The following is a 23447-nucleotide window of genomic DNA, read 5'->3' as shown; positions in this document are numbered from 1 at the left end:
TGCAGCTGATGGGCGAGAGGAGATGAGAGCTCGTTTGAGGAAGAAATGTCTTCGCCTTGAGGGTGTCCAAGTCTGCTCCTATGAACGACAGGGTTTGCGATGGGACCAAGCTGGACTTTGGATAATTGATGAGAAACCCTACAGAGATCAGGGTGTGCAAGGTGAGACGTAGGGATGTCAAAACAGCTTGCTGTGTGGTAGCCCTGATCAACCAATCGTCGAGGTAGGGGTAGACATGGACACCTTGAGTTCTGAGGAACGCTGCTACTACTACGAGGTACTTGGTGAAGACTCGTGGAGCAGAGGCTAGGCCAAATGGTAGCACTTGATATTGGTAGTGCTTTGGGCCTACGAGGAATCGCAGAAATTTGCGATGAGACAAAGTTATTGTGATGTGTGTAAGCGTCCTGGAGGTCTAGAGAGCAGAGCCAGTCTCCCCTTTGTAGAAGGGGGAGGAGGGAACCCAAGGTCACCATCTTGAACGTTTCTCTTTGGAGGAACTTGTTTAAGGCCCGAATATCTAGTATTGGGCGGACACCACCTGACGTTTTTGGGATTAGAAAATACCGAGAGTAGAATCAGAGGTCCTGTTGGGAGTAGGGCACTGGTTCTATTGCTTTGGACTGGAGGAGGGAAATCTCCTGTTCCAGGAACAGTGAATGGTCTGATGTTCCCCACATCAGCCGAGGTGGGGAATCCGGTGGAATGGCAAGAAAGTTGAGATAACCTTGAGTTATTATGGCGAGAACCCACTGGTCTGTGGTGACTGAGTGCTAGATGTGGCTGAAGTGGCACAATCTGCCTCCCACTGGTACATGCCTTAGTGGAGTCTGAATGCTGCTCTCTAGAAAAAAGTCAAAAACCAGATGCTGGACCTGATTGAGGAGTTGTTTGCGGCTTTTGCCTGCGAGGTTGCCTGGACTGGCCTTTCTGCTAAGGCTTAGTAGAGCGACCTTTGGACGGAGGAGGATAAGATTTCCTTTGCAGTAAAAGGATTTCTTGGGCTCCTTTCTGAATGTTTGCTTAGCAGGATATTCAGAAGGTATCAAGGAGAGTTGGCGAAGAGTCTCATGGTGATCCTTAATTTGTGCCACTGCCTTTTGTATTTGCTCACCAAAAAGATTATTTCCAGTGCAAGGCAAATCAGATAGTCTATCAGGCCATAGGTCCGACGACTTTAGCCAGGCCCATCGCCTTGCAGAAATGGCAGTTGCTGAAACCCTGGAAGCGGTGTCAAAAACGTCATAGGCAGATCTTATCTCATGCTTGCCCGGTTCTAAACCCTTTTGAGCTAGGGCGTGCAATTGGTCTTGAGACTGTTGAAGTAGGGACTCAGCAAAGTCCTGTATTTGTTTAAAGAGGACCCTGTTGTACTGGGTCATATAAAGTTGATAAGAGGCGATGCGGGATATAAACATTGCCCCTTGAAAGATACGGCGACCTATAGCATCCAGGAATTTTTGTTTCTTTCCTGGAGGATAGGAAGAATGAGGCTTGGATCTTTGGGCTTTCTTTTGGGCTGACTCAACAACCACTGAATGGTGGTCCAATTGGGACTTCTAGAAACCAGGCGTTGACTGGACTAGGTATGTAGTGTCAGCTTTCCGATTGACTGGTACCACAGAACCAGGATGTTCCCAATTTCTTTTCAGAAGATCCAGGAGGACATCATGGATGGGAATAGATGTTAATTCTTTAGGAGCATCTAAAAATTGAAGAAGCTCCATCATCTGATGTCTATCATCCTGTTCTATCTGAAGTTGAGATGGAACCACTTCAGCCATTTCCTTCACAAAATTAATGAAGGACAAGTCCTCTGGCGGAGAACACTTCCTGCTTTCAGCAGGAGAGGGTGGTGATGGCAAGTCATCGGTATCCTGGGATGAATCGTCAGTCCAGGTATCGTAGGGATCATCTCCAGCATCCCCAGTATCCTTGGAGGGACAAAAAATTGGTATACCTGAAGGTCCCAGGCAAGGCCCCGAAGGCATCGATGGTGTCACCGTTGGTGGCACAGAGGGCATCGATGGATGGGTCGGTGGCACTGATGGAAACAAAGATGCAATCGATGAAACCGAAGATCTAGGCATCGGAAGGATTCCCAATGGCAGAAGGAACTGTGTTTCTCCTTCTTCTGTCAATGAAAGAGGAATCTGAGAGGAAGTTACCAGGTCCACTGGAGTCGTCAAATCCATCGGAGGAAAAGCAGTGATCAGCACTTCCATTCTCGTGAGTAACGGTGCTAGCGCTGCTGGAATGGGATTCGCTTACCGGTTCAGACATCTGTACCGGTATCAGCGTCAATGGAACCTTGAAGCCTTGCATCGCTCTGCCAATGGCCTCCTGAATCATCTGACCCAGTTCCTCCTGGAAACCTAGAGCCCCGATGCCGGAGGAGGAGGAGGAGGAGGAGGAGGAGGAGGAGGCGGAGGCGTAGCCGGAGGGACCACCATTGGAGGTGGAATCGTGGCTCCTATCACCGGTCCCAGTGAAGGTTGCCTCGGTGACCCTGAACCAGATAGGGACAGTGCCTTTTCTGGACGGGCTTTCTTCGATGGCGGTTCAGACGATGACAACGTCGAGGCCTTGCCTGCGTCAACGGTCTGAGACATACGATGTCGATGTTTTTCTCGGTCACCTCTGTCCTTTTCATGAGGGGGAACAGAGGGTGTCGATGGCAGTGGAGTCGTCGATGCTGGTTGGACACCGGCCGGTGCCCGATGATGTTGTGACGTAGACTGTGTCGGTTCAGACAACGTCGATGCTATGGACGGCATCAGGGTTTTTGACCGAAAGAGAAGTTCCATTTTCTCCATTCTAGCCTTGTGACCTTTAGGTGTCATGAAGGCACATTTGGTGCAAGTAAGGACATCATGCTCTCTACCCAGACACATTACACATACCTGGTGAGGGTCAGTAATGGACATTGTGCGGGTGCAGTCCGGGCATAGACTGAACCCAGACGCCATGGCATGTGAAAAAATTTAGCCGCGGTGCGGTCGACGGCCAGTAGGCCGTGAAGGGCAAACTAGACGGGAATCGACCGGAATCGGGTAAAAAACAACTTACCGGACCACCGCGGACGTAAAAATGAAAGAGGGAGACCCCTGTGGGGTAGAAAGTTGAATAGTAATTCCATGAGGAAAATTCCTGTCAGAATCTCTGTGGAGCTCCTTAAACCGCGTGGCTACTGCTGCCTGGAAAAAAGACGACTTAAGGGGGACCCCTGCTGGTTGCAGGGTTAGTGCCATCCTGGGCATGCCCAGTAGGTGCCAGTCAAAGTTCTAGAAACTTTTACAAAAGTGTTCCGTGATTGGACTCCATCCTGTGATGTCACCCATATGTGAGGACTACCATCCTGCTTGACCTGTGAGAACGTTAAAGATCTTGCTTTGCAAAGAAGTCTAGCTAACCGAAATTGTGTTTTTTGTTTTGTTTTTTAAAGCCTTTTCCTGGTTAGGCCCTTCTCATTGGAATTTGTTACCTAAAGAGTTATGTTCTATGGATCAGAGTTTTCAAAAATCTTACAAACCCTGGTTGTTTTACCTGCTTTTGGCATACCTTCACTTTCTTATTAATCTTATTTAATGATTTGTTGGTATATTTATTATATTCTGTTATGTGTCTTATCAGGTTTTTTTTCACAGTTTTGTGTTTGAATTTGATTGTATTTTTGTGGTGTGTTTTCAATTGTATTTAATTGTTTCTATACTCACCCAGAACTTTTTGCTGAAGAGGCAGTTTTATAAATGTTAAAAAAAAAAAAAAAAAGTTACTCTAGAACGTTTCAGAAAATTCCAAAATGCTAAGTTAACTAAATTCCCATTTCTGGATGAAGTTTCTCACCACTTAGGGCCTTGGTTTAAGTGGTATATAATAAATAAAATAAATCATATGACAATCCATGGATAGGCAGAATTAAACATTTCCACTTTTCCAGCATTTCCCATTTCCAGGTAATGTTTTATTTATATTAAAACAATGCAAATTTTAACTCACAAAAAATGTCATATGTAGCTTAAATAAACATGTTTTAAATCTACAGCTAATCCTAGAACTTCTAGCTACAGCAAACCATCAGTTGGTCCTCACACTTCCGCCGAGTCGAGTATATTTATTTTGAGTGATGTGGGGACAAAATTATCTCAGTATAGTATCATACAGCATCCTCCTCATACCAGTTAAGGCACTTGTTTGGGGAGGGTGGGAGCCTCCACTGTACTCTGCTTTATGTCCCTAGCCATGTTTGTACAGGTTTTTATGCATTCTTCCCAAAGGGAAAAAAAACCCAAAACATGAACACCTTATGGCCAAGTCCTGTTCGCCTGTCTGTGATCCATGACTGCAACATGGAGAGTACTGTGGTATGTCAATATTTACAGAGAGGGTGGAAAAGGAAAGAGCAGAGCGACAGGACCTGCTTGCATGGCCTGAGACAGAAGAGAAATGTCTATCAGTGGAAGAACAGGCTCCATGGACACAGGACAGGTAGAACAATATTTGACCATCAGACTGGGGACACAGCAGCTGAAGCCCTAACTTGACTTATGGGTTGAAAAAGGTATGGGGCACACTGTTGTATGATGCAGAAAAAGATAAGACAGCACTGGTATCTGCTACAAATTGGAGTAGAGAGACCACCATAGAATTGTGTACTGCCCTGGAAACAATTTTCAATTTTTTTTAAAATGTATTTTCTCCTCTCAGTTTCACAGAGTGGTAACTAGACTGTCTGTGCTTCTCTGATTTTCCTTCATCTGCTTATAAACAGAGGATCCCAACCAGTGTTTTAATCGAATGTCATAAGCCAAGACGACTGCTTGTGAGCAGAATAATTTATATTTGCTAAGGAGGAACAGCTAAAGTTAAAAAAAAAATAAAAAATAATTTACCCCATACCTGAATGGATATGACTGTCTTAAAAACAAGAGAAGGAATGCACCCAAAGTCTGTTTCATCCCATCCTCCCCATGACTCCAAATGTACAGTTTTAAAAACATATTTAGCTAATTATGGCAAGTGACTGGGGGATGTACAGTTAGAGGTGTAAAGGTAATCTTATATTTAAGTTCTTTACATTCACTGTAAGACATACTTTTTAAGACAGACATCTGAAGGAGGAATCTGAGGCCCCAAAAAGCTGATGTACAGTATATGTCTGTCTAATTTCTTTTGCTTGGTCCAAATTAAAGATCTTGCAACCTTTACATTCTTTAACCCCAAGACTAATAAAGCTACAAACATTTTGACCCATGTGAAATAGTGCACTGGTGCCATTCAGAGAAGTTCATATGGATTGAATTGCCTGATCACTGTCACTTGCACTATTCTTTACATTGTATTTCGTTAACTTGAGGCACGCTGGGTTAGTTTGCAGGCCAGGTTATAGAGCCATCCAAAAGGCTAGCATTAGAGATCAGTCATGGCTCTCTCGAGAGTAATCCCAAACTCGTGCCTGGGAATTCCAGTGTTCTTCACATTGCGCTGGTGGACAAAATCAGTGCAGCTTCTGTCTGCAGCCTGGAAAGAGGGCAGGGCCCGTGAGTTCCATGCACTTCCGCCACGTGGACAGCTGTCATCATTGCCAGGGGCCCTGTATCATTAGGGGGATTCATTAGTACAGGACAGAAATGGACAGCAGCAGAAGAGTAAGGAGGAAGATTAGAGAAGAATATATTTACCAGTTCCAGTACCATTTCTGATGGCTGGCTAGGCACTAAGAGCCAAGGAACATGAGTCATCTCACTGGTCACTTGAGGACCATATGGTCATGGATGCTATCAAAATTAGACTAAATATCAACTAGCACAGCATTTTATAATGGCTATTAGACATCTATATGAAAGAGCAGGGAATAATGGAATTCAACTGTATTTTATATGCCTGTTCACCTTAGGAAGTGTGTAATCCACTCAACCCACATTCCTCCCATGTCTAATCTTGACAATTGGTATCTGCGAAGGCAGATACTAATCACATACTGAGGTAGTAGCAGAACACTTATCCAGAAGTATACAGGTATGGGGGCCTGCACTGCCATGACCTGCCCTAATTTTTTTTTTTTTTTTTTTTTAATAAAAATATGAAATAAACTCAGAACTTCAGGAAACCTGATCAACTGACAAGATTGGCAAAAATCTCTAAAGCTTGCTGATCATATATACACCTAACAAGAGGCCAGTACAATTTTCAAGATCACAGCTGGCCATAATGCTAGTCCAGTGGCTCAGATATTAAGCACCATGCACTGCCATGTAGAAGGCCCTTGTTTTGATCCCTGGGTCCGCTGGGGCTGGAGCTGCAAGTTCATAGCGCTTGGGAAAGGAGTAGTTATGGTCATTGCTTAAGGGTAAGACCTGAGGATTGGATTTGGGGCATATGACTGCAGGGTTTTGGAAGGAGCACAGGACCAGACTAGATGCTGGGGGATAGAGAGCGGGGTATATAAAAGAAAAAAATTCCTCAGGTAGTTGCACATGAAGGTTCATGGCACCAAATCTCAGTCCTGGTTTCCATCAAGCAGGATCCTGCCAGGTGGGAAAAAATGAGCAAAACCAAAAAAATAAAATTGAACAATTAGCCATTACCTTTTTGCTATAGAATTTTCATGTATTAATCTTTTGCAAAAAAGGTAATGATAAAGTACTTGGTGCTACAAGATTAATATTTACTCCCTCCCTTTATGCTTCTTTGATCTGGTGTCATGGTGTCAACTAGATTATGTCCAGTCTTATGAGACAGGTAGCACACTCACTGACTGGCAAACCAGTGAAAAAACTGAAGTGGAAGGGGGAATGGGACTGCAGGTGCAAAATCCTTGTGAATGTGAACTAACATGATCTTAAGAGGTCAAAGCCACAGGCTTTGCCAGACGTAATAGCCACATGTCAGCATCACTGCATGACCAGGTGTGGTCAAACTATTGAGCAAAACTGGGGATGTACTGGAGAGGAAAACTGGTGAAAAGGCCTAGGACCAAAAAAATGCATTGCCCACTATTAGTACATGTTGGATAATGAATTGCACCACTCTTAGAGTATACATTGGTAAGTGAATTTTCCATAGTCTTTCCCTTAAAAAATGTACAAAGCAGCATATCAACCCATCTGGCTCAAAATCTGTCAGTTGTCATGCTTCCTGGGGCCACAACACTAACAATGCTAGACACCCTCCAGAGGTGAAGCGTCCCCCGACAGAATATTTACTCTGTACTCCAGTGCTTCTGGTTGCTCTGACCTGCTGGGCCTAAGCCCAATAAGGGACTAACTAGAAGTACTGCTAGGGAGGGAGGGAACACTTCACTACACTTGCCAAGCACCAAAGAACAGAATTTTAATTTAAAAGGCAGTTATCCTCTTAAGGGTGCAGACATGCAGAAGCATTTCAGGGGTAACTGACCTTCTCACCATCAAGTTAAGTGCTGCTTTAAGCACTTTCCATGCTCCTGTATATAAAGAGGGTTGATTTTTTGAATGAAAAAAAAAGTACACGGACAAAATGATACACACAGGAAACATTCTGCCATCATGTTGGTTTCACTAGGGAACTAAACTGGAGAATTTGATCACTTGTTATGAGCAAGTAAACATGTGGCATTTATGCTTATTTAAGTATTAGTGGAAGGTTGGAATTATATAAAAGACAAGAAAGAGCAGTGGTGATTGCTAATTAGCATGGGGGAAGGAACAAATTATAATTTTTTTTTTAAACACATTTGTCTGTTTTATTATGTGCATGAATATTACAAATAGCAGTAAAAAAGCCTTGTAAAAGTGGGTCACTATCTGGGCAACTGTACCCAAGTGGAGAGCACCGGACCATAACTGCAGATCGTGACAAATTTAAACCAAAGAAATGGGGGTTTAGGGTGGCAATGCCTGGCTGTATCATTTTTGTCATGATTTCCTAGGTTTGAATTATTGTGGGCCATAGTTAGGATTTGATTAACCCTCCCTCCCAGGCAAATGCCTAGAAAGTGGACAGTTTGCAATTACAAATAGATAGTTGGGTCTCCCTCTTCTAGTAAACTGTTCAATTACGAACCGAGCCAATTCTGGGATTTCATAGCACTGTTCCATGGCCATCTAAAATGCTCTCAAGATCAAATTCTGAGATTTCCAGTAAATCCAACTTAATGTTTATGTCTGCAATAAGAAAATCAGGCTCAGAAGTGTACAAATAGCAGGGGATGTTAAGAGAACAGGCAATGGGATGCATGATTCACAAGAGGACAAAATTATATACTGAAAGCATGCTGAAAACTCAACCCATCCTCCCACAATTTACAATTTTGTTCTTTGCAATGGGTTAATTCCTACATAAGTATGCACCATGCAAGCTTAGAACAGGTGCATAGTTAAATTTTGTCCTTTGAAAATCCGATTCATTTAACTGTAGCTTCCCCCCGCACACACATATCAAGGCTAGACTTAAGTTGAGTGTACCTACAGGCAATAGAGGTAGGAAACCCCCCCCTCCTTCAATCACACATGCTCAAATCCTGCTCTCTCAGGGTAGGCACCCATCTCCCCCTCTAAGTAATAGCACTGGCCTGCAGCACAGATATTCAGTATGGGGGCCTCCTGCAGCTGTCATTTACTTACAGGCTGAGCGTTTGACCGCGCGTTCTACACGTGCTATTACCACCCCTTATACCGTAAGGAGTAATAGCGCGTGGAAAACGCACGGTCAAACCCCCCCCCCCCCCCCCCGGAAACTAATAGCGCTCATCACATTCAAATGCATGTTGATGAGCCTATTAGTTATACCCGCAGGATACTGAAAGTAAAATGTGCGGCCAAGCTCCGTACATTTTACTCTCAGAAATGAATGCCTGCCCAAAGGCAGGCGTTAATCAGGGACACCACCAGGAAAGGTGTACAGAAAAGCAGAAAAAACTGCTCTTCTGTACACCCTCCGACTTAATATCATGGCGATATTAAGTCGGAGGTCCCAAAAATAAAAAAAACTTTAAAAAAAAAGAAGATCTACCCACGGGTTGGAAAACTGATGCTCAATTTTGCTGGCGTCCGTTTTCCGAACCCGTGGCTGTCAGCGGGTTTGACAACCGTTGCCGGTAAAATTAAGCGTCTGTTGTCAGACCCACTGACAGCTGCCGCTTCCACTAATAAGGAGGCTCTAGGGACGCGCTAGTGTCCCTAGAGCCTCATTATCACGGGCCCTAACTTAAATAAAGAATCGCGCGCCCAGCCTTCCTCTCACATATGTTTCCTGTCACCATGGAAATTCATACAAGGGACAGGGTGCTTACACAAGGCCCTGTGCTTAATTTCTGTGGTTGCTGCTGTGGGGCTGGCATTGCAGTAACAGGCTCAAATAAGGTGGCAACCTTTTGGTGTCTATAAAAACTTGGCCGCCAGAGACCACACCTGACTTTTATTACTAATCTACGAAAGGAAAGCACATGGTCTCCTCCAGCAAGCATTAGCACAAGGGAAGGCAATTCTGGTCTGAGTGCCACAAGTCAGTTGGGTTTTCAAGATACTCACACTGAATATTCATGAGATGTATTTGCATGCACCACCGGCACTGCATGCAAATGCATCTCATGCGTCATTGTTCATATCTTGAAAATCCTACTGGCTTGCAGCACTCTGACTAGAGTTGACTAGAGGATGGGGAGTGGGAGGAGGACTTATTCTATAAGAACCTCCTTACATAGAGGGCTTTTCAGAGGTCTGATTTATGAAACCAGGTTATAAAGGCATTAATTAGGCAACCCTCTGTTTCTCAGCAACAAATAAGATGCTAATAGGGCAAGACCAGACAGCAGCATTAGTGAGCAAAACTAAACAAACCCCATTTCTTCTCTGGCTTTTCCATTCTGAGTGCAGTTAAAAAAAAAATGATGACAATAGATAGGGATGTTACTGGAAAAGCTCTATGCCCCACTGAAAACCTTCCTATATAAGAAGGTAAGATAAGTGGAGGGGACATGACCAAGAATACAGTAGATGTGACATCTCCTAGCTCATTTGAGGGAGTTGCTCTTTTAGTCCAGCAGTGATGTTCTGAGTCTAAAGCCAGATTACAGATTTTACTCCTGACACTCAGGTGGGACCCTTTACAGTAAATTCAAAGGAAACATACAGTGTATATATATTTCCATTTGATATTTTGCATTTTCCTGCGCAAGGGACAAGGCAGATAAATAAGAACAATTGGGGCAACTGGGGATTTTCCTCCTCCCCCCCAAAAAAAACAAAAAACAAAACGGCTGCTTTTAACCTAGTGTTTTTCTAAGGGTGTTCCACTCTCTCCCCCTCCCACATATACATTTTGCTGCAGTGATAACAAAAGACTGGGCAGTATAATGCTAGGAGGAAAGCTTCTTCTACGGCCAGCTATTTTTACTTAAGTTATACAGAATCATCCATCCTTCTCTAATGTTATTAGAGATAAGCCACAAGGCCAGACCTGGTTGTAGTTTTATCTTTTTCTAACCATTACCATCATCTGTGCCAGAACAGGTTGGCAGGCACTAATCTGGGGTGAAGGAGGTCAGTGATGTGGACAAAGAGAGCCATCTTAAACTGATCTGCACTTCAATTTGCAAAGAACAAAACACCCTTAAAAAACAAAAAACAAACAGTTTATGATTTCAAATCAAGGCAGTCAAGGACTGGAGTAATCATTTCTCTGAGAAGCCAAGTTGATTCAAGGAAACAGAAACGAGACTGAACCATCAGCATCAGATGTCATCAATGCCAGGCCCCAGTCCCTTGACCAGAAGTCAAGGGCACATTACCAACAAAATAGATCACAGCAGGGAAGCAAGCGCACATGATCATCAGCATACAGCTCCAGACCATTCTCTAAATTTACAATCTCAATTTATTACACTTTATGGAGAAGGGGGGGGGAAATACTTTTTCCATTTAATTAATATTACCAACTACCTCACTAACAAAGAGCCCCCTACAAGGTGAACATTTCACAATTCATTTACATGTGAATTAGCTTCTGGTTTATCATTTCTTTTTTTAAAGAAAGCATTGACAGCTAAACATGCAAATTTTCCTGTAATATATCTAACTGCACTAGGAAAACAGAACATATTTTCCCAACTCTGCAGTCATTTCCCCCCAAAAGTTCAGGTACAGTATAGTCAAAATTGGTTTAACCCTTCTGTGCCTGGAGTTGGGATTCCTGAACTAGCAAACTGTGCTGGGCAGTTCTGAATCTATAGGTTGCAATGTTTGCCATATTTGGATCTCCATGGGGACCTATGACTGCTGAGGAGGCCCAGTGCCCATCTTATCAATGCTTCTCAACTATTCTTGCTCTCTGATTTGATGTGCAGGACATCTACAATGATTAGCATGAGATCTGCATACATACTCAGTGTGGATGTCCTGCAGACCAGATGAGGCCCACCATTGAATCAGATTGAGAACCTCTGGATAGAAAAAACTAGTGTTGTCTGTTTAGAGCAGTTTGGAGCTGCAGTCCTGAGCAAAGCACCTTGTAGTTAAAATGTCAGAGCACAACCAAGAAAAAAAAAATTAGTCAGACTAAGCAGGAGACTAGCGTCAAAGACCTTTCACCCAGCACAAGAGGCTTTATGCTTAAAAATTGACCGAGCAGAGTGATTTCACCACAGGCAGCCCAAAAGATTTCAGATACCAAATGAACCATGAAAGAGTGAGAATCAACGCGCACACAAGGCACTTCATTATTGATTTTGATTCACAGCAGATAAGCAGCACAAAATCAAACATTGTACTCTTCCTCCTAAAGAGGCCCGATTTTGTTAACATTAAGCCAAAGCCTTAATCATGTCACATGTTTGGATACAGACATTTCCCTTTGCACTGCAGAAATACAACAGAATACTATTCATGTTTGTTTCATTACTCTGAAGAATATTTTTAAATGAATCCTACAATACAAGAACTCTTTTCTCAAATCAGCAAAGGGTATAAGTGGCAATATGAGTGCTTTAGTCCAGTACACTATGAGCCAGTCACAGTCCCAGCACATTATCTGCGGGGGGGGGGGGGGGGGGGATGATGAAATCACTGCTATAATATACCCAACTTAGGGTACATGCTTTATATTATGGAGCATTCTTCGTGCTGATTTTATAATATGTAAATAGCTTTCTGAAAGGAAAGCTGGTTCCTGGATTTTGCCTACCTTCCAGCAGATGGAGACAGAGAAAGTTTTACTGACGCTGTCTCTTAACCTAGTGTGCCACCTGCAGTCCATCAGTGCTGACCTGTACCCAAACCAAGATAGAAAAGTATACCAAAACTCAACGTAACCTATCCATCTCCTGCTGAATGAGCAGGAGGAGAAAAAACACACTAAATCCGAACAAGCCTTATAACCGAAATAAATCAGCATGTACAACCATCACCTGAGCCAGAAAAAGAGACAACTGAAAATACTTCACATTATATACAAACAGCAAATATCGAGCAGCTGTCCAAATCCGGGCAGGTCTCTGGACTGATCTGTGATACTATGGAACGAAAGTTAGCAGGTAAAAACAAATTTTCCTTTCCTTGTACATACTCAGATCAGTCCAGACTCCTGGGATGTACCAAAGCTTCCCTAAACTGGGTGGGACTACGAGCGTCCCGCTCGAATCACACTGTCACCAAAACTGCTAGACTCTGGCTCCTGGACATCCAGACGATGCCTGGAGAAAGCGTGCAAAGACTTCCAGATAGCCGCCCTACAAATCTCGTGGCAACAAATTCAGCCCAGGATGCAGCTTGCGACCGCATCGAGTGAGCTCTCAGACCCCGAGGCACAGACTGACCGACCCATGCAAATGTATACCGAAACTATAGCCTCTTTCAGCCACCGTACTATGGTAGCTTTTGAAGCTTTCTTTGTCCTCTCTTTGCACCATTCAAAAGGATAAAAAGATGATCAAAAATTCTGAAACTATTAGTGAATTCCAGATACTGTAACTGTGCTCGCTTCACATCCAGACATCTCAACTTATCCAAAGCAACCGCCCTATCCAAATTTGGAAAGTCTGGTAACTCTGATTCACGTGAAGAGAGGAAGCCCTTTCTCTACATGAAAGGGCTTGTAGTTCTGAAATCTGCCTAGCCAAACAAATTGTCACCAGAAAATCAACTTTTAAAGTAAGATCCTTCAAAGTCGCCCTACGTAGCAGTTCAACGGTGCCCCACGCAATGCTTTAAGAACTAAGTTTAGGCGCCATGGAGGACATACTTTCTGCACTAGGAGACGCAAAATGTTTGACCCCCCCCCCCCGCAAAAAAATGTATCACATCCGGATGCAAAACCAGAGGCACCCTGTGCCTCTTGCTCCTCAGGTACCCCAAGGCAGCCACCTAGACTCTTGAGTTGAAAGCCAAACCTTTTACTAAACATTTATGCAAAAAGGACAATGTGGGTCACCGAGGCTCAGATGGATTCATGCTATGCTCCTTGCACGAAACCTCAAACACCTTCTATACCTACACATATGCCAAGGTGGAGGATTTTTTACATGCTTGTAACAAAGTGGTAACATCCTCCAGATACCCCTTCCTCTCAAAAGCCAAGCCGCAAGAGAGAAGCGACTCACCTGATCCAAAAATATAGGACCTTGGCGCAGCAGGTTGGAAAGATGAGCCAGATATAGCAGGTTGTCCACTGCGAGACTGACTAAATCCACAAACCACGGCAGACGAGGCCATTCTGGTGCCACCAGAACTACATGCCCACATGAATCTCTATTCTTCGCAAGACTTTTCCCACCAGTGGCCACAGCAGGAATACATACAGAATTCCCTGTGGCCAAAGGAGGACCAAGGCATCAAATCCTCCTGCCCCGTGCTCTCTTCTTCGACTGAAGAACCTCGGAGCCTTGGTATTCTTGCAAGTTGCCATGAGATCCATGCGCAGTACTCCCCTCACCTGCGACAAATCAGGAGCATAGTTTCCTCTGACAACTCCCACTCCCCGGGATCCAGCTGTTGGCAACTGAGGAAATCTGCCTGGACATTGTCCAACCTTGCTATGTGGGAAGCTGCCCGCATCTCCAGGTGGCGCTCTGCTCAGTGCACTAACTCTTGGGCCTCCTGCGCCACTGCCCTGCCGGTTGATGTAAGCCACCACCATCGCATTGTCAGACAAAACTTGTTCAGGGCAGGCCAGTGAAAGAGGCAAAAATGCCTGCAATGCTAGATGCACTGCTCTCGTCTTTAGATGGTTGATGGACCATGACGTGTCCTCCAGAGACCATTGCCCCCAAGCCTGAAGGTCCCCCAACTGGATAGCAGCATTTATGACCACCGTCCAATTCAGAACCTCCAATGCCATCCGCGACTCAAATTGTCTCAACACAGTCACCAATCCAGACTCGACCTGGCGCTATCCATAAGAGGCAGCAGCAGATTAAATTGCTCTGATATAGGTTCCATCTGGAAAGCAAGGCTGACTGAAGGGGCCACATATGAGCAAATGCCCAAGGGACCAATTCCAAGGTGGAAGCCATAGACCCAAGAACCTGCAAGTAATCCCAGACCCTGGAAACCGCACTACTTAGCAAACTGCCAATCTGACCATGATCTTGACAACCCGCTCCTTGGTACAAAAAACTCTCCCGAGCCCGGTGTCAAAACACATGCCCAGAAATTGCAGAACTTGAGTTAGTATTAACTGGCTCTTGTGCAAATTCACAACCCAGCCCAGGGACTGTAAGCGCTGCAACACTATTGTCACTGGCCAATGACAGAGGTCCTCTGAATTTTCACAAATCAATCAGTTGTCCAAATAAGGGTGAACCAGGATGCCCTGCTGTCAAAGAGCTGCTGCCACTATGACCACTTGGTAATGGTCCTCGGCGTTGTTGCCAACCCAAAAGGTAGGGCACAAAACTGAAAATGATCCCGGAGGATCATGAACCTGAGGAACCTTTGATGGTCTGGGTGAATTGGGATGTGGAGATAGGCCTCGGTCAAATCTAGAGAAGCCAAAAACTCCCCTTTGCTCACTGTAGCGATCACAGACCTCAGTGTTTTCATCCAAAAACACGGTACTTTGAGCGCCAGATTCACCTTCTTTAAATCCAGAACTGGACGAAAAGCACTGTCCTCCTTTGGGACTACAAAATAAATGGAATACCTTCCTGTTTCCCCATTCCTCGACCGGTACTGGTTCGATGTCCCCCCAAAGATGTAGACGATTGACAGTTTCTAGAACTAACTGCCTTTTCTGTTTGTAAGTGCAAGGGGATCTTATAAATAAATCTTTTAGCAGCCGAGCAAATTCTAAAGCATAACCGTGTTCTATCACACTTAGGACCCACTGATCTGATTTGATCTTGGCCCACTCCTTGAGAAAAGATAAGAACATAAGAACAAGCCATGCTGGGTCAGACCAGGGGTCCATCAAGCCCAGCATCCTGTTTCCAACAGTGGCCAATCCAGGCCATAAGAACCTGGCAAGTTCCCAAAAACTAAGTCTATTCCATGTTACTGTTGCTAGTAATAGCAGTGGCTATTTTCTAAGTCAACTTAATTAATAGCAGGTAATGGACTTCTCCTCCAAGAACTTATCCAATCCTTTTTTAAGGAACTGAGGAGCGCGCCAGCCGTGTTTCATTGGGAGGATTTGGAACCTGAGGCTCCCTGACCGGAACCATTTTTGTCTGGTCTATGGCCTTGAAAGGACTGACTCCAAGACTGCTGCCTCCTGGTACCTGGTCTCTGACCTCCTCCTGAAGAATGACTGCCGGGAACGCTAGTAGGAATGGAAACGAGCCCATGCAGAAGAGAAACCTCTGCCGACCTTCGGCTTGTCCTCCAGCAGCTTGTGCCCTTTAGTCTCTGCGAGAAGCTTCACAAGCTCTTCCAAAAAGCAGCTTCCCCTTAAACGGAAGTGATCCCAGCTAAAACTTAAACCAAACATCCGCTGACCAGTTCCTTAACCAAAGTAGTCTTCTAGCGGAGACTGTGGACATCGAGTGAGAGGAAGTGCGTATGAGATCATACAAGGCATTCGCCCCATAAGCCTCAGCTTCCAAGCTCTCTGTCTGCTTCGCATCCCTCTAGGGATAATGACTTGGACTGCAATTGCTGTACCCAGCACAATCCGGCCCGGAGCATAAAACTGCTACATACAGCAGCGCGAATGCCCAATACCAACACCTCAAAAATCTTCTTGAGATGTACCTCTAAACTCTTATCCTGTATATCCTTAAGCACCCCAAAAAACAACAAGTGTCCTGGTACTAAATTTTAAATAGCACCTAATACGCCAAACTACTTGTGTATGACCCTCTATTCACGGGCAGACATTATCAGTAGAGATGTGAATCGGAACCAGAATCGGATCCGATATCAGTTCCGATTCACATCTCTATAGATGTGAATCGGAACCAGAATCGGATCCGATATCAGTTCCGATTCACATCTCTAATTATCAGTACTGCTCGTTTCGCATAGGGGTCACTAATCCTTTAATCGAATATAATTTTTTGTTGATTTTCAAAAATTTTTAAGCAATTGCAATCGAGAGTAAAAAACGGATACTTATCCGCACTCGGAACCCAAACCCGACATGGCCATGTTTCGGACTTCTGTCCTGCTTCAGGGGAAAATATTCAGAAAGCCAATTCAGGTGGTAGAAAACTTCTTCTTTCGGCGAATTTACTCCGTGCCGGTCCTGTTTGTCAACGCGGGCTGCATTTCACCCCGCTGAGTATTTAAAATTTAGTACCAGGACACTTGTTTTTTGGATTGTTTACATTGGTGTGTACTGGAATACACCGTTGGTGTGTATGGGTTTTTTTGGTGTGATTGATATCCTTAAGCACCGCCATTCCCGCCACCAGAATAGTCTTCGTCACTGCAGAAACCAAAGCATCAACCTTTGGCATCTGCAAAAGATCCAACATGTCTTCCAGCAATGGATACAACTTTTCCATGGCTCTGCCAACCTTCAAGTCTGTATCTGAAGTCTCCCACTCCCAAAGCACTAACTCCTTCACGGACTTGTGGAAAGGAAATGTCTTGGTTGGCCCCCTCAGGCCCAGATCCACTCCCTCTTGATTTGAATTAGCCTGGGGCTCTTTAATACCTAATTCATTTAGAACACATGGTATTAAGGGCCACAATTCCTCCCGGTGAAAAAGATGGACTTACCTTCAGATCATCTCCCTCCAACAAGGGTTCTTGATCCTGTGCATCATCAGGGTCCATGCTGTCCAAATGAGGATCTACTCCAGACGGATCTACCACCAGGGATCATCAGCCTCTGAGCTCACTGAGGTATTATCAGTGTTCTCCAGGGGCAACTGATGTGCCAGCACTCTCCAAACTGTTCGCCCCACCAGATCGAGAACATGGCCTTTTGACTAATAACTGGCTCCTGCAGGTCCAGTGGTTTGGGATGGTGATGTCCAGCTGCCCTTTTAGCCAGAAAAGTTTTATGCATAAGCAAAACAAAATCCAGGGAAAAATCCAGATTCTTCTGGATCCTGCTCCAGGAGGTGGTCCTCCTCCAACAGAGGATCCCAGGGCCCCCTGGACTCTGAGGGCTTCCGAACTGCCAGTGGTGGGGGCAGAGCAGAGTCTTTGCAGGCCTTGTCAGATGCAGCAGCAAAAAGTCAAAATGGCCACCACTCCCGCCAAAATCGGGAAGGCACTTTCATCACCCCATTTGCTGCCCACGGAGGATCGCTGTCAATCCAAGGCTCTGAGTGCTCCCTGATCTGCCTCCCCCCCCCCCCCCCCGGAGATGCAGCGGGAGCAAGTGCTAGCAAGGGAGAGGCGAGCACATGTCCCCACACACCGCGCACTGCCTGCCGCGCTGCATGGCAGAAAAATGCTAACTAGCTTTCTGCAAAGAAAAACAAAAACACCACTCCAAACCGACCGTGCTGCTGGAAGCAGACCTCAAGTATGCCCAATGACCCCGCAGGACACCATGAACCTGACCACCCGACCGGCACAAATAGCAAACAAAAAAAAGAGGCTGTTTACTTTTTTTTTTTTTTTTTAACTTTATACTTGCAGCTGCAGGCTCCGCATGTCCACCTGAGGTCAGGAGGAGGGGGAACTGGCCCCACCAGTTATCTCCTCTCTCGGTGCATCAAGGATCCGGGCAGACCTACGGGTTTCCAACCCCTCCCGCTCGTCCGCTCCGCCACCTGAAAGGATGGCCCCACCAGGACCTACCAACCTTCAGGGAGGGCTAAGTAGGAATGCTAAAAGTAATCCTAAAATCCCTCTTTTGCCTTTTACTGCTGGAGACAGAGAAATACTGACGGACTGCAGGTGGTACACCAGATTAAGTGACCGTGTCATTAAAACTGTCTCCATCTGCTAGAAGGGAGGCAAAATCCAACAGTCTGGACTGATTGGGTACATACAGGGAAATTTGCTATGCATAGCCATTACATAAATTAATTCTTCACAGCAATACTGCATTGTTTCTTAAATACAAGTCCTGAAAGTTTTAGTTTTAAAGATTTCAGTATGTAAATTGCTTTAAATAAACTTGACATTTTGTAATCAAACTGCAGCTATTGATCTCTCTCTCTCTGCTTGGGATTTCATATTCTTTGAAAATCATGTGCTGCTTCAGAGAGATCAGATTGAAAAGCTACATCAGATTTGCTCTGCTATCCACCCACAGAGCCTGTCTGAATATACTTTTAACAAACATGAAGAGTATTTTGTTTCAGATATTAAGAGATAGATAATAAAGTGGAGTGCACATAGAAACAATAGATCAATCTGAAGCAAAAAGTGAGCCAGTATTTTTGAAGGACAAACCATTTTTCAGGCTGGTTTTGTGGTAGGTTCTCTGTGGCTCCTTCTGCCCCACTGTTGATGGAGACTGTCATCGCTGGCAGGGCTGGCTTTACACTCCAAGTCTTGGGAAATAAACAAGAGATACAATGACCTAAATTTCTTATTATACAAAGTACTAATGCACACGCCATTACCAGTGACATAAGTTATTTATGCATGGATGTAATATAATAGTTAAGCAACAATTTTTAGAAAAATACACACAGATGTCATTTCCACAGCTGTATATCAATCATGTTTCTGCAATGCTCAGTTTGTCCAGCTTGCCCAGCTCAGGTGCCTATCACCAAGCTGAGCAGGCACAAAAACAGTACCATCTACAAAGTAACTGGGTTTGTAAAAGGTATTAGCTAACAAGACCAACTAATCCCCAAATCATGTGTTAAAATTCTGACATTTACTTGGTTATAATGCTCTACAGCTTCAGTCAATTTTCAGGAAAATATTGATTAACAAAGCACTGGTCATTTCTTGCCTGCCAACATCTCCCCTCCCCACCCCACCCTTGCAGCCCTTAAACATTGAACGTAGGCTGCAGAAATTCTAATACCAGATAGGAAACTTCAAGCGTGTATCACTAATACACTTCATGCATGAAACTATGTGCCTTCAGCAGATGCCAAAGAGGATTTTTCCCAGTCTCGCTCTACAAAGAACAGGGGCTTACCACGTACACCTACATCCCCCTGCCAATAATGGGATGTACTAGGACAAGCAAATCTCAGCCACAGGAACAGTGCACATCCACAACCAGCTCACAAGTTTGCTTCCCTAAAGTGCTTTATTATTTTCATTAAGTTTGGCGCCAATGCCAACATATAGGCCCAATCCTATGCTCCAGTCACACAGCCACCAGCAAACCCTTTCCACCCTCTGCCTGAATGTCTTGCAAATTTATAGCACTATAGAATCATCATATACAGCTGAACAAAAGCAATTCAAGATGGCCAGCTCATGTTTCTGCAATAAAGGAACGCAATACACATCAATACTGCTTTTTAAAGTAGACGAGATAGCCTTACTTCTTGTGATCCATTATTCTGCATTTGTACATTGTTCTGAATGCTGTGAAAAGAGAAAGGAAGAAATATTAGCAAACTCAACTGTGGATCCACTTCCATATCTTTCTCTATTAGGTGTAATATCTAAGTTTTTTAAATTAAATTTTGAAATTGCCTCATCTACAATCACTTGAAGCAATTTATACAGAATTTATATAGAACACCGAACACTATCAGTGCTAAAAAAATGTTGATAAATCCATTTATGAAAAGGGACACTAGCAAATGTGACAAGTCTCACCCACATACTTCTACCTCAGCTATTTTGTATCTTTCTTGGCTACATGCTTCCTTAGTTTGCTTTTTAAGGAGAAGCATGGAGGTTCAACAATGCAGATATTTTATTTACAAGTTCGGGTTAAAATTGTACACATTCAAAACGGAAGATGTTCAGGCAATCAAATTCCCTGGAGCCCCTATAATGAATTGCCCTCCACAGCACCAGGTAAAGCAGTTTGCCTCCCCCCCAGCCCCAGCACTGCCTATCCTCACCCCCCCCCCCCACCCAGAAGTCCGCACGCCCATCCTTCCAGCCCCAGCAGTCTGCCCTCCCCAGACTAAGTCCCTCCCCTTTAGTGTAGCATGCCCTCAGCTATTCTAGCCTCCAGGCTCGTTAAGATAAGGGAGGTCCAAGGTGCAGCAGCTGATGGCATCCTGCTACTGGCACTCTCAGAAAATAGCAGGTTTACCTTGGGGGGGGGGGGGGGGAGAGATGGATGTATGAAACTGGTCTTAAAATGACTTGTTTGAAAAATCAAATACTGCACTGCCCAATATAGAGACCAAAGGCTGTTCAGACACCCACCACCAGCACAGGCGGAAGGACCTTGGACATACTAAAAAAAAAAAAAAAGAAGATGATTCCAGCAGCAGATTCCACTGTGAAGCTGATGTCACCTACTTAATCTGGTGAAGGAACTGCTCCTATTTCAAACTATTCTTAGCTGGGATAACATATGGAACAGTTATACTGTTCATATGGAACAGTTATACTGTTCCATATGTTATATGGTTATACTGTTATACTGGGATAACTGGGATAACATATGGATAGCTGGGATAACATATGGAACATATGGAACAGTTATACTGTTCATATGGAACAGTTATACTGTTCCATATGTTATACGGTTCCATGTAAAGCTCCGCTCTTTGTTGAGCAGTTCTTCGTTGTATGTAAACCGGAGTGATTTGTAGTCCCTACAAGAACTTCGGTATATAAAAATTAAAAATAAATAAAATAAATAAATGACTATTCATGCACATGGCAGAAGCAGAGATGGGACGGGGCATTTCCAAGAAGCTTCAGCAAAAAGATGCTTCTATGCCCCAACATCCTACCCTGGAAAGGCAGGATAGTGGTGGTGGGGGCAGAACATCAGAATCTGGCAGAGAAATACCTTCAAGCTCTATGCATAGCACCCTGAGGCTAGTGAAGGTCAGCGTCCATAAATTCTCTGAGCTTGTTACGAGAGATTTCCCAAAACAAGGCACAGCTGAATTTCCCACGTGACCAGTAGCATTAATATTCCTTCAGCAAAGCAGGTTTTACAAGTTAATACACTGAAAATTTGATTTAAAAAGGGACTCTCTCCACTCCAACAGCAATACAACATTAGCTCACGCAATCAGTGCAGGATAGAAAATGAAACATCTCAAAGGAAAGAAAATCAGGTCCATCTTCCTCACCTGGTCAACTCTGGTTTACCAACGTTTGCTAGAAGACAAGAGAAAATGGGGGGAAAGCATTTTAATACAATTCTTCTCTGCCTTATTAACACTTGAGGCCTACTGGAATATTTTATATATATATTTTTTAAACAAACATTTTTTAAATAGACATACACAACCCCCGTACCCCTTCATTCTTGTACTATTTCTCCCACAATCAGTAAACAGAAAAGGATTAAGGGCAGAGCGGATAGGGCAAAATCTCCTTGGAGACCGCAAGGGCAAGCATGAGGATAACCCAAGCAATGCACCCTATAAACAAGTTTCTCTGTAAATAACCTTTACAGTATGCACAGATGACCCGCATGACCAAAAGGCTTTATAACAAGTTGGAATTTTATGGAAGCTGAGCTACTGGGCAGTCCTAATAAAAACTGCTGAAGGGCCAGACACACCACTTTTCCTACCCTATGTTTTTACAAAATGTACTTGAGCCATGTCAAAACTATGGGACAAGTTATTTTCATTCATTGGTTTTGAAGGGCAAAATAGATTAGCTGATGTAACCTGAATGTTTCAAAAATTAGATTTTAAAACCACGCGACATAGTAATTAGCTGGAAATACAATTTTGGAGTACAGAGAGGTGGCCATGTGTGTTGGGGGAAAAATATTTTATGATGTCTATAATGTACAGAAAAATCTAAGTTTACTGCAAAGTCATGCCATACATTTTGACAGTGAAAATGAGCATGCACAGTGTACTAAAATAAAGTGGAAGTCCCTCATGCTACAGACAACCTTATTACATAGAGATGTAGTGCTGTATAACAAAGCCAGCCACTGTAAAGTGGCATCAGCTGCATGTGGCTAGCACTCACACCCACATACTGCTGACTAGTATGACAACCAGGGAAGCTGGGTGTACTCCTCCAAACAGCAGGGTGGTTACCTCTCATTTGCAATGTTCTTCTGGAGTATCGTTTGCTTGGCCTCCTTTCAAATGTCGAAGAGCGCCTGATTTTGCTGCTCTTTGTAGTCTGATATTCTGTTTTGCCACTAAAGGTTTAAACAAAAATGAACGTAGGAGTTGAGGCATCATTCATTTGTTTAGTTCCTAAACTGCCTCCCTGTCAAAGCTGTCTGAGGCAGTGTACAAAAGTAAAACCAAATAAAACTATTTTATTTAAAATGAACAAAATAAGCAGACAAAAAACAGATGAACAACTATGCCTAATGCAGAATTGGAGAGAGAGGCAAGTCTGTATTCCCTTATAGCAGCTACCGCCACACAGGAGTAAGAGCACTGCATGGAATCATAGGAACAGCAGCAGCATACCTCTCCTGCCATGATGAGTGCCTTGGAAGGGGATGGGCAAGTGGTGAGATAGCCAAGAGAGAAAACAAAACACAACACTGAAAGCAGCCACCAGTAAGAACTGGATATCACACCAGAGGTCACCCAAAAATAGTTTCTGAAAACCCCAGCTCCCGTGGGAAGCTCCAGTGGCAAACTTGGTTCTGGAGAAAACCAGATCTTTCGTATAGCAGAGGTGCTTACCTGTAACATGTGTTCTCCTAGGACAGCAGGATGTTAATCCTCACACATGGGTGACATCAGATGGAGCCCGGTAAGGAAAACTGATGTCAGTTTCTGGAACTTTGACTAGGAACACTGAGCATGCCCTATACCCAAGTGCCCACACATGGGGTCCCCTCTTCAGTCTTATAACAGAATTATAATAAATGAAAAAATATATACGGAGGAACCCAACTCTACAGGGTGGCAGGCGGGTTTCGTGAGGACTAACATCCTGCTGTCCTAGGAGAACACCTGTTACAGATAAGCAACTCTGCTCTCTCCTAGGACAAGCAGGATGGTAGTCTTCACACATGGGTTAATCCCT

At 44.1% G+C, this 23447-nt stretch overlaps 1 protein-coding gene across 4 annotated transcripts in view; it reads right to left on the bottom strand.

The window, feature by feature from the left end:
- The window catches only part of EPB41L5 (erythrocyte membrane protein band 4.1 like 5), a 327612-nt gene that overhangs the window by 114309 nt on the left and 189856 nt on the right, over nt 1-23447 (bottom strand). For 3 of the 4 annotated variants that reach the window (XM_029605154.1, XM_029605157.1, XM_029605155.1), the window contains 4 exons: nt 22493-22599; nt 21560-21587; nt 19832-19874; nt 18771-18871 (listed from right to left, as the gene is read on the bottom strand). In XM_029605154.1, coding sequence (XP_029461014.1) covers nt 18771-18871; nt 19832-19874; nt 21560-21587; nt 22493-22599 — 279 coding nt within the window. Of the gene's footprint in view, nt 1-3942; nt 5594-18770; nt 18872-19831; nt 19875-21559; nt 21588-22492; nt 22600-23447 lie in introns of those variants that run through there. The other variant, XM_029605158.1, reaches the window with a different exon arrangement.

The sequence above is a fragment of the Rhinatrema bivittatum genome, chromosome 6 (genome assembly GCF_901001135.1).
Source record: "Rhinatrema bivittatum chromosome 6, aRhiBiv1.1, whole genome shotgun sequence".
Lineage (NCBI taxonomy): Eukaryota > Metazoa > Chordata > Amphibia > Gymnophiona > Rhinatrematidae > Rhinatrema > Rhinatrema bivittatum.
The sequence above is the reverse complement of the archived record's forward strand: the minus strand, read 5'-3'. Positions and strand labels throughout refer to the sequence as shown.